The 20,050-nt window shown below is 36.5% G+C and overlaps 1 protein-coding gene across 1 annotated transcript in view; it reads left to right on the forward strand.

Annotated features, from left to right (window-relative positions):
* Window positions 1-19,770, forward strand: part of LOC127452240 (potassium voltage-gated channel subfamily H member 4-like) — a 33,096-nt gene extending 13,326 nt beyond the window's left edge. The window contains exons 5-16 of the mRNA XM_051717591.1: window positions 2,346-2,607; window positions 3,841-3,998; window positions 4,549-4,756; window positions 9,627-9,821; window positions 10,085-10,284; window positions 12,255-12,504; window positions 12,890-13,089; window positions 14,420-14,458; window positions 15,321-15,664; window positions 17,043-17,131; window positions 17,667-17,743; window positions 18,005-19,770. Coding sequence (XP_051573551.1) covers window positions 2,346-2,607; window positions 3,841-3,998; window positions 4,549-4,756; window positions 9,627-9,821; window positions 10,085-10,284; window positions 12,255-12,504; window positions 12,890-13,089; window positions 14,420-14,458; window positions 15,321-15,664; window positions 17,043-17,131; window positions 17,667-17,743; window positions 18,005-18,907 — 2,925 coding nt within the window. The 3' untranslated portion in view covers window positions 18,908-19,770. The remainder of the gene's footprint in view (window positions 1-2,345; window positions 2,608-3,840; window positions 3,999-4,548; window positions 4,757-9,626; window positions 9,822-10,084; window positions 10,285-12,254; window positions 12,505-12,889; window positions 13,090-14,419; window positions 14,459-15,320; window positions 15,665-17,042; window positions 17,132-17,666; window positions 17,744-18,004) is intronic.
* Window positions 19,771-20,050: the final 280 nt, after the last annotated feature.

Consider the following 20,050-nt stretch of genomic DNA (forward strand, 5'->3'; position numbering starts at 1 on the left):
AGCTTGGTTTTAAGGCTCCATTAACCCTAACAGTTTTATGCAATGTCCATATAAATGGGAGTCTGAAAGACTGGCATTGGTGATTTTTACATAATCTTAGGTGAGTGATGCTTAGTCCTACCCTAAAGAGCTACAGTGGTCCCAAAAATGTATTTGGACACTGAATAGAAATGTACGATTAGTGTTGCTTTCGACAAGTATCAAAATACCAAACCAAGTGACATTTAGATTAAAAAAATAAATAAAATAGCACAATCACACTTTTCAAGCAAAAAAAAAAATCCAAAAGAGAAGATTTTTAGGTTTTAACGTAAAAATCAATAGACAGGCTGTATTGTTTGCAATGAGGACACTTTCTGATTGTCAACTGTTAGCAGAACATGTCCACACAGTTAATGTGATGAACTACACCTGTGGTTACTGTGCTAGGACACCTGTGTGAACTTGAGGAGAACTAACTTTATACATCCACTAAGTGGCCTTTGAACCAGTTGGTTAAAAGCAATTGCAAATATGGCTGATAAAAAATGCAGCTTTTTGAGAAAAGGTAAATCATCAATTGTTTGCGGATGCCACTTGGTTTAAAATTGTATCCATTAAGTGTGGCTTTAGTGTCCAAGCGGGGCCAAAGGGGCACTGTACATAGTTTTAAAATAAATTTCCAAGTGATTTTTCATTTTTCAGATAGTTCTGATGTGTTTGACTGTTGGAATAAAACTCTTCAGGAATGTTGATCTCTAGGAGCAGGGTTGAGCACCTCTGTCCATCATAACCACATTTGTTTTCTACAGGGTGATTGGTTCATGCTCAGTGTTGCAAAACAAAACTTTTATTAGGCTATTCCTTTTCCTTTTAATGAACTGACAGCACATGCACATTGCACACTGCACCTGCGGCTCGCTAGTTATTTAAAACTCGAATCACACAGGCAGAGCACAGCATGGCCCACATTCACAAAAGAGACACGGTGAAGGATATTTTGATCAGCCGTGATTACAGTCGGAATACTACAGGCTAAAATTCTGAATCATTGAGAAGAAATTGCATTCAGCTGTTTTGATTTATAATAGCACTCTTAATAAATCACCCACTGCGGAGAAGTGTTTTGCTTGTGCATATAAATGATAATAATGATTTCTATTTTGGTCATATCTGAGTTAGGGGCCAAGGCCCAATAGTTGCGAAATTTTTACTTTGCCAAGGGAGTCTGGCTGCCCAATGAACCATTTGGATGAAAGTTATGAAATTTGGCACAATTATTGGGAGGAATCTGAAAAGTGTCTTGAGCCATTGGGGGGTATCTCAATCAAATGCTGTAGCATCACCATCAGCTCACTTTTTCCTAGAAAGAAATTCAACTTTCTTCTGCTTTCGCTCCTTGATTGAACTTGGTGTTTTCAGTTACCACCATCTTTATTATTGAAGTGTGAAATATAAATATATATATATATATATATATATAATTTATTTATTTATTTATTTTTTATTTTTTTATTTACTCACTCACTTCTCTGAATCTCACCAAATTTGTCTCATAGATTATGTTCAGACCGAGCCTCAAAAAATTTATTGAATAAGTGCTTGATTTTCATAACTATGCTCTAACGAATTTGGCAAGTGAACGAAAAACAGAAGTCAGGAAGTATCTCGGCAAAGTTTCGTTCTTTTGGAGCTAAACTTGCAATGATTTTGTGAATTGAAATGAAACTTGGTTTGCATCATCCATGTCTTGAAGTTGGTCACACTCACATCCTTTGATGAGAGTGTTGTCTAGTTCCCACCAAATTTAGTTCAGATGATATTAAGATTGTGCAGGACAAAGGTTTGTATTCAAAATCATTTAGCTGTAGCAACAGTATTTTCTCAGTGCTATATGTGCTAACTCTCAGGCCACGTCCACTAATCCGTTTTTGTTTGAAAACTCAGTTTTTCAAAGTATGTGGTAATAGAGAGCATTTTCGAAACAGCTTTCTAGTGTGGATAAGAGACGTACAGTAAACACAGAAAAATCAATGTGTTTTCAAATGAAAACGTATTAGTGTTAACGCGCCTCAACTTATTATATCTCTTTGGCAATCGCAGGTAGCCCAGTGGGCAAAGCTTTGGACAAAGCTTATGTTGTACCTCTGTGGACTTCGAACTCTTTGCATTATGCTTAGTGAAAGTATAGTAGGCCGTACTTGGCCCCATAATTGCTGCTTGCAGCTTTATTTTCATACTATTTTCTTCCTGTATTATGTAGTATTTAAAATGTCAGACACTATCCATTTGGCAAAAACAAATTTCGAGGAATGTTTGTTGATCTAGAAATAAAAATATATGTCCTTTTGTCTTGTTTTTGGCAGCATGTTTTTTCCCAGCCAACTCTCCCAGAATACAAAGTGGCATCGGTGCAGAAGTCGCGCTTCATCTTGCTTCATTACAGCATGTGCAAAGCAATGTGGGATTGGTTGATCCTCCTTGCAACATTTTATGTGGCTGTCACTGTCCCCTACAATGTCTGTTTCTCCGCCCCTGACGACAGTAAACATGATACCCCAGACTGTGACTCCACCTCCAGAACCACCATCGTCAGTGACATAGCTGTGGAGATGCTCTTCATACTTGGTGTGTTTCCCTGTTTATGTAAATGATAGATGCTTTTATACAAAGCTAAACTGTAAAAAGTGGTAACCTGCAATTTTGTACCTTAAGGAGCTATTCCTAATTGATCTAACCCTTAAACATTTTTGGGTGTAAACTTATGCATTCAGGTTGATTCAGTGATGTTAAATAATATTTATTTTTGACTTAAATCAAACAAGTTCATTTAGATGTTATCACATGAAGCACATTTTAACACTTTTTTATTTTTTATTATTTCAGTGTACAATGTAAAAGTGGTAACATGCAATTGTTACCTTAAGGATCTATTTCTACTTGATCTTACCCTAAGAATGACCTTTGGTGGTGTAACCTAATGTACAGAAGATAGGTTAATGCAGTCATGTTAAATAAGAATTTTGACTTGAATAAAAACAGTTCATTTACATGTTACCACATGGAATAAATATTTTTAGGTTACCTGACAAAACCATTTTTACAGTGTATACATTTTATCAATTTAGTGTGTTCCCTGGGAATCAAACCCGTTACCTTGGCGTTGTTTGCAACCAGTCAATCTATAGGACGACTTTTGTTTTGTTTGACTGTGTGTTATTCTGTGGATGTTACCTTGTGTGATTGGAAAATCGTCTGTTGCATGTCTAAAGAACCTCTTTTTGCTTCATTTCCACCTCATTTTTAATGAGGTTCAATTTTTAAACATGTTTAATTTTAAGCATCTGTCGAAGCTCAGAGCTGCCTTCACATGTTTGTGAGGTGAAGACAGAGAGACTGACATTTCATGCACCCACACACAATCCCAATGTAAACCGATTTGTACGCAATGCAAAAAAATCTTCAGTAAAAATATATAATGCCCCACTGTGATCTAAAGATCTAAATGTTAATTTAATAAACCTCATGTAGGTATTGTAAAATAATTGGTTGATGGGACTAAATGTACCATGTAATAATTCTTGAGGATGTGCACAGAACAGGAGTTATGAATATTAATGTAAGTCCAGCATGTACAAGACTTCATCACAACAATTAGCATAATTGTAATATTTATGCATGCATGCATTGTCAATATTTATCTTCGACTGAGATCGCAATGTTCTATGAACTTGACAGGGTTCTGGCAAGAAATATTTTGGAATTATTTGATTTTTGGCACTGTGAACACATCTAAATTTCTTCATCATTATTTATACATATGCTATAACAATGTAACAACATTATTTTTTGTTTTCATAGATATCATTCTGAATTTCCGAACCACCTACGTTGGGCCTGCAGGTCAGGTGGTTTATGATTCTCGCTTGATTTGTCTGCACTACTGTACAACCTGGTTCATCCTGGACCTCATTGCTGCCTTACCATTTGACCTGCTCTACTTATTCAAAATCTCAGTGGTGAGAAGTTTATAATTTTACTCAGAGCTTTAAAAGATATTGTCTTCTCTTCTATGCTATACATTGCAGTTCATGCATTTTTGTTCAAGACAATTTAAAGTCTTATTTATGGGTTGTTGACGCAGTTAAAAATGTATATGAATGTTTAAGGGAAAATGTATATATAACATCCTGTAACTGGTTAAGATTTTTTTTTTTTTTTTTTTTTTACATTTTTTTTTTTTTTTTTTTACAAATAAAGCTGCATTCATAAGAATTATAGAAGAATGAGCAAAATTCTTTTTAAAATAGTTTTTATTGGCGTATTTACATTTTATTTTACATATTTACATTACAGTATGACAATTTTTTTTATCTTTTGTCTATCGTTTGGTAAAACTGCCAGTTCTGTTCTATTTTGTGGTTATATATTCAGTCAGTATGTGCATTTCAGTGATGGACAATTTTAACATTTAGTTGGTTGTGCTCAAATGAGAAGTCCCTCAGTTTAAATTGAATGCAAGACTAGCATTCTCATTACATAAACTTTATGCCTATGTGTGTTTTACAGACTTCCCTCGTCCACTTGCTGAAGACAGTACGTTTGCTGCGTCTCTTGCGCTTGCTACAGAAGCTGGATGGTTATTCTCAGTACAGTGCTGTGGTTCTTACCCTACTAATGTCTGTATTTGCCCTGTTGGCACACTGGTTGGCCTGCGTTTGGTACGTCATTGGACGCAAAGAGCTTGCTAGCAATGACCCCCTCACCTGGGACATCGGTAAGAGAGCATATGGTTTCTCTTTGTTTTAAAGTTGCACTCAGTACTTTCTAATACTAATTTATGTTGCATTGGCTATTTATTTAGTCACCTTGCAGGGCCCGTGAGTGTGTGGGGCCCTTGGCGAAATCATGAAAGTGGGCCCCACCGGTGTAGATATTGTCATAACTTTAACATCCATAGAACCACTGCAAACATGATGAGTGGGTTTTTTTAAGAGAAAGTAAAAAAATAAATAATAAAAAAAGCTATTGTTCTGTTGTTCGGTACATGACTAATAACGTCTCCAAAAACTTTTTTCCCCAAAATAAAAATTGTAGGTTTAAATATACAAGTAAAAATGTCTTCATTATTTCAGGTTTTCACCATTTTAATCATCTTTCAAATGTTGTTGTAGAAGTACAAATGAGTAGTGTCTCAATTTATATGAGGTCATGAAAACAGCATGTAATAATACTGTAACATGGTAACACTTTACAATAAGGTTCTATTTGCAAACGTCGGTAGGCCTAATGCATTAGGTATCATGAACTAACAATGAGCAATATAATGTTACAGCATATTAATCTTGGTTAATCTTAATTTATAAAAATACAATTGTTGATTGTTCATGCACTAATGTTAACATAAGCAACTTTTAATGTAAAAAAGGATTAGTACTGTATATGTAGAAATTAACATTAACCAAGACTATTAGGTAAGTATTTTCATTGTTAGTTCATGTTAACTAATGAAGTTAACTAATGTAAATGGGATAGTTCACCCAAAAATGAAAATTCTCTCATTATTTACATACCCTAATGCCAACCCAGATGTGTATGACTTTTTTTCTTCTTCTACTGAACACAAACAAAGATTTTTAGAAGAATATTTCAGATCTGTTGGTCCATACAATGCAAGTGAATGGTGACCAAAATTTTGAAGCTCCAAAATGCATATAATGGCAGCATAAAATTAATCCATATGACTCCAGTGGTTAAATCCATATGTTCATAAGCAATATGATAGGTGTGGGTGAGAAACAGATCAATATTTAAATCCCTTTTTACAATAAATTCTCCACTTTTACTTTCACTTTCATACTCTTCTTCTTTTGTTTTTGGTGATTTGCTTTCTTCTTGCATACTGCCACCTACTGGGCAGGGAAGAGAATTTATTGTAAAAAAGGACTTAAATATGGATCTCACAAACACCTATCATATCGCTATGGATTTAACCACTGGAGTCATTTGGATTACTTTTATGCTGCCTTTATGTGGATCCTGGAGCTTCAAAATTTTGGTACCCATTCACTTGCATTGTGACGACCTGCAGAGCTGAAATATTCTTCTAAAAATCTTTGTTTGTGTTCAGCGGAAGAAAGAAAGGCATACATATCTGGGTGAGTAAATAATGAGAGAATTTTCCTTTTTGGTTAACTATTTAAGTCTTTACATTAACACCCGCCCGCCTGCCAAATGTGTGTAGAAATCGGCAGTGGCGGGAACTCTGTCGCTCTTACTAGTCAATTTGGTGGGAAGCCGTGGCCTAAGCAAATGTAATTGTATTCATCTCGTGTTCAGCGCTATATAAGCAGTAAATATGCTTCTCAAATCTGACATGCGCATCTGTGTGGGGTGAATGAAGCGTGGTTTCACGTCAGCACTCTCCACAGCCAGAGCTCTGGGACAGCGCAGAGTGACACTTGCGTGATTCAGTCGGGCTTTACGCGATATCGCGGCTTATGTGACCCATTTGAATTCTAAAGAGAATGTTCTAGTATAAAGCTCTGTGGATGAATTTGAATGTCTCAAATTGCTAAACAGCCCTGACATTAACAGCACAGATGAAATAAAGAGACAACTGTGTGAAATACATCAACATCGATTACAAGGTTTTTAAAATATACATCAACATCCAAACTAAAATGTTTTAACTGCAGTAACACCAACTGGTATCTGGTATAGATGCATATTAAAATGATTAGGGCGAGTCTATAAGACTTCATTTTTGTTATTAATAATTATTCTGTCATTCACTTACCTTTATTTTGATCCAAACCTGTAGGACTTTCTTCCATGAATGAAAAAATGATTAATGAATTTTTCCGTTTGTGGAAAAAGTTACAATGAATTTGAATGGTGACTGAGTTTAATCTACACAATATCTCCTTTTGTACTCCATGGAATTATTAACTGTGAAATTGTAGTTAAAAGTGTTTAGGCCATTAGTTTTTCATATCAAATACTATTTTTGTAGTAAGACTATCTACATTATCCTAACCACAGTATTGTGGAGCCGTTCATGGTCTGACCAGTGATTATGGCCTTTATCATTACAAATGCCACTGTTAAAAAAATGGAAGAACAATGGTAAATTTTCATGAAGGCAAGTACAATTTAGAAAAGTTAAAGGGGTTCAAATCTGGATTTCCATGGCAAATGGCCAAATTATTGACAAAGTTTTCCTCTTGTTCTGTCCTACTCCTGTTCTTACTGGCCATGTTTTCCTTCAGATATTCTAAAGGTGACTTAAATAATTAGGTCAGTGTCCTACTTAACGTTATATTATTCTTTTTCAAATAAAATGTCCAATCAAATGCATGCAGTTACAGTCTCCAGTTGTTTTTTGTCACTTTTTGTGGGCCGGGGGATTTTGGCTTGTGAAAATGCTGAGTGGCTAGTGACTTTGGAATACAACTAGCTACAGTGGCTGGTGAGCCAAAAAGTAAATGTCAAGCCATGGAACTATTCCTTTAACAAATACAACCGTATTGTAAAGCATGTTAACCATTACAGTACACAAAATAAGAAAATGCTGTTTAAAATAGTTTTAGACGAGGAAAGTATCACACCGCAGGACACTACTGACAATGCTTAAAATTTAATGTCAACTACCCACATAACTGTGTGTAAATGTTTATTTTGTGCAAAAAAATCAAGAAGTAAGCCTCAAAATAAATAGCCACAAAGTAATGTTTTTCATTACTTATTTTCTGCATACCTGTCAGGAGTGAGAATTCTTCAGCAAGGTGTTCGATCTGTGTCTAATAATACTGTGATAAGAAGCGGTGCTTAAGTTCCCAGTAATGCATTGCGGTATGAATACATTTACCAGATAACTGTGTACTGATTATAGCTTAAATGTTTGCCAATTTGATATACACTGCTGTTATTGTATTTGTTGTAACTTGCAGTTATTTGTCATTTGGTGACTATTCAGAGCTCATCTTATTCATAATAATTTGGTTTTGGATATCACCGGTATTGTGATTTGTATGTTAAATGATGAGGTCCACATGCATTGATTGCTTAAAATGCATGAGCTATTGAATACACCCTGCTGAAAAGACCAGAACTGCTGGTCACCAGCATATGTTGTGTGTTGGGTGCTGTCCCCCAGCATGGGATGCTGGTGTGCTGGTATCTCCACCAGGCTTTTAAACTGCACTGTAAAAAAAAATTCTGTTGATTTTACCAACAGGAAAAGAAAAAAAAGAAAAAAACTGGCAGCTGTGCTTGACAGAATAATTATGTACAAAATACAGTAAAAATGTAAACAACTTTACAGAACAACCTGTACATTTTACAGTTTAAACTGTTGTAATTTACATGACCACTCTGGCACTGTAAAAAAAAAAAAAAAAAAAAGTTACTGTTAATCACCGTAAAAAATTACAGAAGAGCACATGATGACATGAATTTCACCAATAGTGGCTCTTCTAGGAGTAATGACCAATAAACATGTAGAGACAGTGCTCAGCTGCACTCACACAAACACTAAACACCATCAGGGTAACACATGTGAAATTTAAATAATGCAGTAAACATTAACTAAACTACATTACATATAAAACAGAACACCCCAATGTACGTAACTGATATTAAAAATAAGAAGAAACATAACTATTCCCATAAAATATAATGAAATATGATGGGTCATGCAGGGAATTGTGGGAATGCCCGATTATTGTGGGAATGCCCGATTATTGTTTTTTACTGTAATTTAGACAATAATTTACTGTAAAAAGTACATGTACTCTCTTTTTAAACATAATATAAATTTTTACTATTAATTATTCAGGAAAATCATACTTTTTACATCTAAAAAAATTAATTTTTTTATTGTAAAAACTACTGTATTGTCTTTTAAAATATATTTTAAAAAATTACTGTATATTTTAGAGTTAATACTCATTAATCAATTAACCTTTTTTTGTTCTGTAGCATTTTTACAGTCTTTTACCATTAAAATTACAGACATTTTTTACAGTGTAGCTTAACCAGCTTCATCAGAAAGAACGTTTAGCTGGTGAAAAGTATGGCACTAACCAGCATGGGAATTGCATGCTGGTTAAGCTGGTCTTTTCAGCAGGGCATGGAGCAAAATGGTGTTTCAACATAAAAACACTGATGCTACACAACATGATAATGAAATGTATATTGATTATGCACTTAGACGACTGCCTATATCGCCTATAGAACCTGTCACACTGGAACGGTGTGAATGCAACATCATCACACAAAGGCAAAAGTTGTCATGTTCTAGTGCCTTTGAAATACCCTATTTGCAGTCAGAATAATATATTCCATGACCTAAAGTGTCAAATAATTGGGGGTTACCAAAATGAAGTGTGTAGAATTCAACAGGTCATGTGACCTCAACATGGCTGCCATCATGAAGCAACTTCCGCCATGTAAAATAAATATTTTTTTAGGCTAATTATATTTTATGTGAGTACATTTGAAACTTGCTTTTCAAAAGTATTAATTTCTCTATGCTAGTAATAGTTTCTCTCCTAAATCATTGGATTTTTATGTGAATATAACATTTCAATTTCTGTCACCTACATTTTTTCCATTCTCTTAATTCTTTTGCCTGTGCTTTTTAGGTTGGCTGCAAGAGTTGGGAAAGCGTCTGGAGACTCCTTACATGAATGGTACAGCTGGTGGCCCATCGTTGCGCAGTGCTTACATTGCTTCGCTCTACTTCACGTTGAGCAGTCTGACTAGCGTTGGATTCGGAAATGTGTGTGCCAACACAGATGCTGAGAAGATCTTCTCCATCTGCACCATGCTTATCGGGGGTGTGTTCAACAGTGCATATTTGAGACCTAACGTATAATTAGCTTGTTTTTAGGTCGAGACTGCGTTGTTTTGGAAAGTTTGGTTTCCTTTTTTTTTAATAAACCAGTGTCTCATTTTTGTCAAGTTTTGTACCCATTTTAAATATGCATTACATATTGTTCACTGAAATTATTTTGTCTGACTAATACATTTTTTTACACTAGCAATCTCATAGAGTTGAACAAGCAGTTACCTCTTTTGCTATCTCTCGCTCTTCTTGCAGCCCTGATGCATGCGGTGGTGTTTGGAAATGTAACCGCTATCATCCAGCGTATGTACTCTCGCCGTTCGCTCTACCACACACGCATGAAAGATCTGAAGGACTTCATTCGCGTGCATCGCCTGCCCCAGCAGCTAAAACAGCGCATGCTGGAGTACTTTCAGACCACCTGGTCTGTCAACAACGGCATCAATGCCAACGAGGTAAAACCCTACAAACCAACAAACATCATGCATGGCTCCTGAGCCACGCTGTGTACCAGATCAGTGGTTTAAATCAAGCACTGAAATGTATTAAAATTAATTTCCCTGTTGAAAAATGACCAGCCAAAACCTTAGCTGGTTGGTTGGTCTTAGTGGGTTGCCCAGCCTGGTCAGTTGGCTGGTTTTAGAGGGATTTTGGACACTTTTAAACTGGTATGACTTGGAGACCTGCTTGCCTCCCAATTAAACCAGCTGACTAACAGCTTGGCCAGGCTGGGAGACCTGACCAGCTAAAAAAAAAATTCAAAACCCCTTTAAAACTAGCCTTACTACTATGACCAAATATTACCAGGCTGGGCAACCAGTTAAAACCAGCCAACCAGCTTAGGCTGGTTTTGGCTGTTTTTTTCTGGAGGGTTATTATGGTTTCCCAGGATGTCACACAATCTGTCCATGTTGGCAACATCCAAATTTGGTTATCTTCTACCAAGTGACACATATATTTTCATTTCATCAGACGCAAAGACTTTGATGTCAGCAATGATAGAAACGGGAAGCTCCTCTTTTTAAAAGCTGATGAGCCCATTTATTTTGCTGTCCTATGGTTATATGGTTAATGGATTTTATAATTTTTGTTTAGCTTTGTTTTCTTCCCTGCTGTCTGCAACCCATCAGAACACACCTGCTGCGACCCATTTTTGGGTTGTGGCCCACCAGCTGAGAACCACTGTACTAGATGATAGAAATGTTTACATAGTGGCTTGGCAGATTAAATTGCTCACTTTCTCTTCAATGTTAAGTTGTGTGAGGAGTGAATGCGGCTCATATGATAATTGAATTAAGTGCATATTATCACAAACCAAACAATGCTTTCAGTCATTGATTCAGACATTCTCTTCATTACTAGACTTCCCTAAGTAAAAGCTCCCATCACAGTTTGATGACATACTAACATCAGATGGAGGACTTAATGAACATCAATCTGGGTCACATCCATTTAATGGTCTAATTATATCTCTCTACTACTGTCATTGTTAGTGCAATAGCAGTGGTAATTGGATAGCCCACAATGATAAGACCCATTTCTAATTAAAACAGAAGAGGGAAGATCTTAAGTGTGGGTTGAAAAAAGAACTACCGACAAGTGTGGCCTAGCTCATTTACACTCTGATCTGTCATGCTGCTAATTTATACAGTGATTGAAAACCACTTGAGACGGTTCACAAGAACTCTCTTACACCTTTCAGACAGCATTTGCTACTTTTCTGGTATTGCATCTTGTTGATCATATTGAAAGAGTGTTTCTATTCAATTTAAAAGGAATTACCTCATCTTATTTTTAACTTAAAGTGACAGTTCCTTCCAAAATAAAACAATTCTGTCATCATTTACAAACCTTCATGTCGTTTCAAAGTCGTTTGACTTTCTTTTTTTCTTCCGTGGATCATAAAAGTAGAGAATGTAAGTCTGTCACCTTTCACAGTCATTTTATGGGGAAAAGATGCAATGAAACTGAATTGTGACTGTGGCTAACATTCTGCCTAACATCTCCTTTTGTGTTCCACAAATGAAATAAAGTCATGCGTGTTAAAAATACTTTGAGGTTTAGACGGAATGACAGAATTATAATTTTTTGGTGAACTATCCCTTTAAAGAATATGAAATCTCTGCATCATCTATAGCAGTGGTTCTCAGCCTTTTTTTGATGAACGCCCCCTTACTTCATTCCCTTATCCTTATAATACATTGTCAAATGGCCTTAAATCTTTAACCATGAACATGAATATCTATTAGCATTCCCAATCATCTCAATGGCAGTTGCCCAGCTGTCGCATAATGTTGTAGTTATGTCATCTACCAACAAGGGTAAACTGACCCATGCTAATGAGACAAACCTTGACCTCTTGATCTTAACATCCCCCTATGGCATTGTAGGTAATGTGGTCCATCTGTTTAACTGTTCTACATAGCTTTTACATGACTTCCCAGACGAGCTGCGGGCGGACATCGCCATGCATCTGAACAAAGACATTCTGCAGCTGCCACTCTTCTCCTCGGCCAGTAGGGGGTGTCTGCGTTCCCTCTCCCTGCACATTAAGACATCGTTCTGCGCGCCGGGCGAGTACCTCATTCGTCACGGAGACGCCCTGCATTCTCAACACTTTGTCTGCTCTGGGTCTCTAGAAGTGCTAAAGGATGGCATGGTGCTTGCCATACTGGGTACTTTCTTCACAGTTCATAACACATATAGCCCAAAACCCAACCAGATTTCTTGCAGTTTTCTTGTTAGTTGATTTAGATTCAACAGTCTAAAATACCAAAGCAACATTGTAAAGAAATTAATGACAGTACCAGCTGTTGTGGTTGGAGCAACTGGTTACAAAGCAACTGAGTAGGCATCTGGCAGTCAGATTGATTGGAAAAAGGGTAGCGTGACTTAAAATGCCAAATAGATGATTAATTAAAGTAGGCTTCATAAGCTCAGTTGTAATGCATATGGCTTGCCTTGTTTATCTCAACACTATTAAATCAAGTTTTGTAGTATTGATTGAACAGCTAACCAGAGGTTTACAGATGCACTAATATGATTGGCTGGTGTATACAGGTAAAGGAGACCTAATTGGTGCAGACCTGCCTGGGAGGGATCAGGTAATCAAGGCTAATGCAGATGTGAAGGCTCTAACCTACTGTGACCTGCAGTACATCAGTGTAAGAGCTCTGAAGGAGGTTCTGGAACTCTACCCAGAATATGGCAGCCGCTTCAATGAGGATATACATCACAACCTCACCTACAACCTCAGAGAGGTAAAGTGAATATATACAGTATAATCAGTATGTAAGCATTGCCTGTCATTTACAATTGCAGTAAAAGTATATGAACCTGGATGTTTGCATAAATTGGTCATAAACTGCAGTATAAACAATGATACAACAGTATTCAAATCCATGGTTTGAAAAACTAGTTGACCCTCCTTTGACTGCAATAACTTTGCAGATCAGACCTGTAAAATTTTGCCCCATTTCTCTTTACAAAGATGTCTAGTTTAAATCGCTCTATTCCCATATTTATTCAATATTCACTCTCTTTTTCTTGCAATTGTACAAGTTTATACAGTGTAATGTGTGATAGAAGCATCCAGTACTATATATTTTGTGTGTATAAAATTCATGAAATTCCTAATTGTCATAATTTAAAAAACATTTACCAGATACAGAATTTCAAATATTCACAGCTCTCTGGAATAATTTCTGGTTGGTCAATTGCGACATTCTGTAGCCAAATATTTTTGTAAAATGGCTGCCAGTGTTAAGTTACTTAAAAATAGTAATCCAGTAAAATTACAAATTATTTCTCTAAAACTTTTAACCAGATTACTTTACTAATTAATTTATTGAAAATTAATCACATTACTAATTACTTTACTTTTAAGTTACTTTCTAAAATACTTTTCGTCTCAACAAATTTTAAATAATGTCTATATTTCTTCCCTGTTCATTGTTACACACAAGTCATACACTCAACATCTCACATTTCTCCTTCACAATGACTCGTTATGGGGCCTTAATTCATGTATTCTACATAAATAATATATTAGAAATAAGCATAACCCTATAATGTACTTAAAAGTAATTAAAGTAATTGAAAGTCAGTAGCTGCAATCTGATAACAAGAATTTAAAATGTATTGCTAACACTACTTTTTATACTAAAAAGTAATTAGATTACATTAACTTATTACTTTGTAATTGGATTACAGCCAACACTGATGGCTGCTAAACTAGTTTCATGTCTTTCATATCACTCGGTGGCCTCTTTCTTGTCACATAATAAAATAATTTCAACTCATATCCATTTATTTATTTGGTAAGCAGCCTTGTAATAAAATGGATTATGTACAGTCAGCCAGTCATTATTGGTAAAATAAATCAGTGTTTACTTTTCTAGAATGACCGGCTGTCTTACACAGATATTCAGTAAATACCTGCATATACTTAGAATAAACTTTTTCCGACAAGCAAGTAGATTTGTAACACAGGACACTCAGTCTTCAACTTGTGCGTTGTATGTTGGCAGTGTGTATTTGTATTCTATTTGAGCTTGAGTCAGTACAAAGCATTTTCTTGTGTCTCAACAGGGCCAAGCCAGATTCTCTCGTTCAACCCGGCTCCCACAGGTAACACACAGTACTGTGTTACACAAATGTACACACTTAGAGTGCTGTCGAAATTTAGATTTTTTTTTTTATATCTTTTTGATTCACATTCACATTGTCGCACACATGGGCCAACATACCCGTACTAATCAAAAAGCCTTGTTACATAAGCTACCAATTACTTGTGCCACTCTGAACTACAGCCACTGTGTCTTTGTCTGTGTGTGTGTGTGTGTGTGTGTGTGTGCGAGTGAGACATCGAAGCTGGTAGACAGCAGCTCATCTGGATGTGTCTGTGTCAGGTGAATTAGCAATTTGTTCATGGCACTGACCCGCTGTCTCATTGCTGTGCCAGCTGTCCTAATGATCCGAACAGCTACACACTCATACACAAACCAATAGAAAGGTACAGATGCATGCAGGAGAACACAATAAAGCTCTAACAGTGACTCATAAATAAGCTTGAGTGTACTTAGTAAAACCAGAGAGAGGGAGAAATAAGCCTCATTGGAACTTCAGTATCCAAGAGCAGAATTACTTTTTTGTACACAAAAACGCATGCATTTCTTGTGCTCTACAAATGAACCAAATCTATTTCTTAAAGCCTTTAAGGCTGTGATAATGACCATCATATTCAAATATATTTTGAATTGGTAATAAAATCAAAATATCATAACATGACAACCAGTGGCCTTTAAATAACAGTCAAGACCAATGATCAAATAATACCAAAGCTTCCCATGGGTTGAGGTAGGGAGAGCAATATTTGTTACAAGTGGGTCTCTCTCCCCTCGAGCCCTTTCGTATTTCAAACACTGGTCAAGACTGTAAACATTTCCTTTTTTCATCAATCTTTTCTGTCTCTTGGTTCTATAACTCATAGGAACGTTTCTACGACTCTAAGCTCCCCTTCATTGTGGAAGCAGATGAAGATGAGGAAGCTGGACAGGAACAAGGCAGGAAGCCCCTGCTCTCAGGGTTTCCATCTCAGCCTAATCTGAGTTCCATGTTGGGGGAGGAGTTTCGACACCTTAGTATGCTCCGTCTCTGCAGATCCCCCATTCAAAGCTCACGGGTACAAAGCCCCTCTCGTCAGATGCCACCTAATGAGGATCTCTTGCCTGGTGCAGTGCCTGCCCCAAGAATAGACAAGAGCTCCTGCCCCAGGCCAGCCAAACTGCTCATCCCCACCCTCAACTGTGTCAGCCCACTGGATCTTAGTCCCAGGTAAAAAGAGAGCACTAAAATCAGATCAGATGTCTAATTTTATGTTTGCTATTGCTATTTACAAAGGCACTTCCTCTTTAAGAATGGGCACATGTCCAATAATGCTGTGAAAATAATTACACTTTTATAATATAATATGATTATTTACAATTATTTATAATTATAATACATAACAGTAATAAAAACATAAAACGTGCAACATAATACCATAAGTGTTGTGAAAATAATTTATAATGGACAAACTACACAGGCAAATACTGCAATGAATGTTTTTAACCTCCTGACAGCGTGACTGCTGTGTGCATTTACAATTTCCCTTTTTAATTTGGAACCACTTTAGTAGCACCTAATAAACATGCAAAATAATGATAATAATCAAGAGCAAATGGTTTTCCCAAAAATGTATGGCAACATATGTGGACAGCGGGACTATGTTGTGAAATTTGAAATAATAGTGAGCTATAGAAAGTGAGATTTTTTTAAAATCAGATTGTTTATTATGTTTCCAGGAGTGTTGATTATTCATGTTTTTGAGATGTTACAGACATTACATCAGAAATTAGCATAATTAATTCTGATTTAAGTAATGGCCATCATCATCCAATCACAACAAACCATGTTAAGATAAAATTTTACATTATAAATTCTGAATCTATGTACTGATTACCATTGTCCCATGTCTGCCAAACATGTTGAGTGGTCCAAACTTCATCTGAAGCTTTGATTGGAAGTTTGGATTGAATGCACTTTATAGGATGCTCCCTTGCTCCTTTTTAGTGAATGACTTAACCTTCAGTGTGCTGTATGTCTGCACTATTCTCAGAACAGTTTGAAATGCACCTTATTTTCATCCGAACTCCCTATAAAGCCTCAAAGCAAAATTTTTGAGCTTTTGGATGAACTCGTTGATTCTCAATGTGATAATGCACAGCAAATATAGGATTTCTAAGGAAAAAATGCACTAAAATACACATTAGTGTACACTGTGTTTAGCAGCGTGGCGTTTCGCAATAAATCGCCCATATTTTTTAAAATGGCATGTCGGATGAAACTAGAGACTCTAATATTTTGACTTAAACAGGTTTCAATGTAAAATCTTAATTAGGTTTCTTAACAGATGTAGTTTTGTTGGCATTTCTCCCAAAGAAAAACTCCATGTTATTTTGTCACATGACTCTGTACCTCGAAAGTTTAACACTTTACTGACAGCACAGAGTCTTCTGAAGTGAGATCAGTCAGTTTAAATTAATATAAATGATGCGTTGGGTATAGCAAAGTCAAAATACAACATCCACAAATGTGTACGCAGGGTCGCACTAGATTAAAATGTTTGTGCTAGTATTATCAATGTGGTAATGTTCTTATGTCTGTTCTGTAGGGTTGTTGATGGCATTGAAGATAACGAACATGCGTTTCACTTCAGTGTTGAGCATAGTGATCCCTACAACCCTAAAACAGAGGTCAAAGGTGAGGTGGAAACCCTCATAATGTGTGCCAGTGCTTAGTGATTCAGATTCACTGTAAGCTTATTGTTTTGTCAAATACTGAATGTCTTTAGACTGATACTTATACAGGTAGCTAGAGAATTTTTTAATACTGTATTATCTTATAAAATATAGAGTAATTATTTAAACAGATGTGTGAGCTTCTTGACTCACATAATGTGAGACTTTTACTGCAGAAAATGGCTGTAAAAAAATAAATAAAAGAATATAAATAAAATAGTACATTTAGTGAGGTTTGTGATTAAAAGAAGTGAAAAACAAAAATATGCCAATGGAACAAGATTGATCTTATGCGATTTTGCTTCTCAGGTATATTTAAATTGTTTCAAGGACATATAGAAATTTTACTGAAAGACATAGATACTGATTAAAGCTTTTTACAGTGTGGTTACAGAAAACATATACTATTTCACTTGTTAAGTACATAGTGATAATTCTACTACACATACAGTAAGAGTGTGACGTATGCACTTATGTTCCTATTTTGTTCCTTAAAGACCCATTTCAAGTTGGTGCAAACCTTTTTCTTGAGACAGAGGAAGTCAGACAGAGTCTCCGTCAACTCAATGCAGAGGTATCACCAAAAATACACACACAGTAATATCAAAAGTCTACAGACACAAAAGTAAAAAAGAAAAACATTGTAGTTGCATAGTTTTAAATGTGATTCTTTATATTATATTGTAATTATAGTATATTATATTATAAATATTAAGATAGTAAATTAGAAATAAATATAGTATTATAGCATACAGTATAATTAGTTGAGAACTTAGTTTATAACAACTAAGTATTCTGACATAAACTAATTTGATTCTTATTTCCTGTCTTTCAGATGAACCACCTGAACCAGGAAGTGTCCTCACTGACCAAGGAGCTACATGAAATGATGCAATTCCTACATACCCATATGATGCCGCCTCACTTCACTTCCTCATTTGCTCCCTTCAGCCCTTTCAACTGTCACACATCATCCAACTGCACCAAGATGGCCTCCTCTACTACTGACTGGCCCTCTCGGCTGGCCTTCAACATGTCTGCTGGTCCCTGCTTACAACCAGAGCAGTCCCGAAGAGATTCTTTAGGATCCAGACACCCATGCATTTGCATTGGAAGTCATGCCCAGGAAAGAGGCTCTGTCTTGGGCCAAGAAGGGGACATAGAGCTCCTCCATCAAGCCTCAAGCCCTCACTCAGCCTACACCCATTTTCCATGCTGCCCTGACCAGTTAAGGGTTGCTACTTTGGGTGACGAGTGCCAGCCAACCCCATATCAGACTGCAAAGACCACACCCAATTCACCTCATCAAGGACACCAGGTTCCCCTTTCTGGGGGGTCTCTACTGGGCATGGCGTCAGCCTTCCCTTCTAGTGGATTGCTTCCTCAGCTTAGGAGTGGGGGTTCCCCTGTCCCTAGCAACACATTGTCTCTGTGCACCCACAGCATACAAAGTCAGTCCCATTCGGGCTTACAAATGACCTCTGATCTGACAGCATGCCAGCATTCCAAGGCACCCACGCCTATCCATTCGTCCATAACACCAGCCGGCCCATCAGATCCTCTGACAGCTGTCAGTTCGCTTATGCATGCTGGGATTTGTTGTTCTAGCTTACATTTCCCCTCTGGCCCTAGACAGAATGATCTGGTGGGGTCAAGTCCTGTGCACATACATGAGCCCATCTTATCATCCACTGGAGAAAAGGACAGACAGGGGAAGCATGGACCCTCTGGGGAGTGACACAAGGAATAAGTGAGCTATCTCTGAGCGGGAGCCAAGCTCAAAGACAGTGTTGATATGGGCGATGGACATACTAAGAAGAGTACACTTAATCTGACATTCTCTTTCTTCGCTGCTTGCATAATGCCCTCATTTAAGCCAAATGCAATGCATTGTGTAAGCTATGTACTGTATATGGGTTATGTTAGATAACACTGCACGATATGTGCACAATCATGCTTATGGTTTACTAACTGCCACTTCTAAATTACAGTAGGACTTAAAAGTCTGTATGAATCATACCCTTAATATTATTTAGGTTAAATCTGTTCCCACTGGTTAGTTTTATTTTAAATGGACAGTTCCACTATGTAGGTTTTGTATAAGATATTGTCCCTCAGGACTGAGTCACAGATTAATGTGCCAGAATTTTCTGGCTATATTATCATGCTGCATCTTTTTCAGAGCTTAATTTTTTAACTCTTTAAGTTTTCAAAACATAAAACTTGCCCAGATTTGTAATATAACCACAGATGATTCATTTCTAAAGAGACATTTTCAAGTGTGTTACCTTAACCAGAATTATTTGAATGACCTCTTGTGTACCTCTTACTACACATAACAATGAATAGCATGTGCAAAGCAATATACATTTATTTTTGTTGTTGATCATCTCATTTTGGGAAAAGCTTTTTATTTTTTAAGCTTTTCTTCATTTATATATATATTTCTCTACATAAATACTTTCTAAGGCCTTTCTCTCACATGCTATAAAACCAATCTTCCATTTCCTTTTCTCTTGTCCAAGCCTGCCTAAATTAAATGCCTTGCAATTGTACAAAAAATAAATAAATAAATAAATAAATAAATGTCCTGTTGAAAATGTCCACTTTAGAGAATAAACAATAAAATTGTTTGCTAGTCATTGCTCATTTAATGGAGTTGATTTGATTGGCCAGTTACATGAGAACCAGACCATCTTGCCTTGATTGTATTGGCAGTCAATTAGGTTTCTATGAGGCAGATAGCAGCATTATTTTCAGCTCTACTTATCAGACTGGAACTCCCGCTGAAGTTTCTGATTGATTCCTCACAAGGAGTCTTTGTTTTTTAAATCAATTTTCTCAATAGATCTCCTGTGCACCTTAAGTTTCTCTCCTGTCT

The sequence above is a fragment of the Myxocyprinus asiaticus genome, chromosome 14 (assembly GCF_019703515.2).
Source record: "Myxocyprinus asiaticus isolate MX2 ecotype Aquarium Trade chromosome 14, UBuf_Myxa_2, whole genome shotgun sequence".
In the NCBI taxonomy this organism is placed as follows: Eukaryota; Metazoa; Chordata; class Actinopteri; order Cypriniformes; family Catostomidae; genus Myxocyprinus; species Myxocyprinus asiaticus.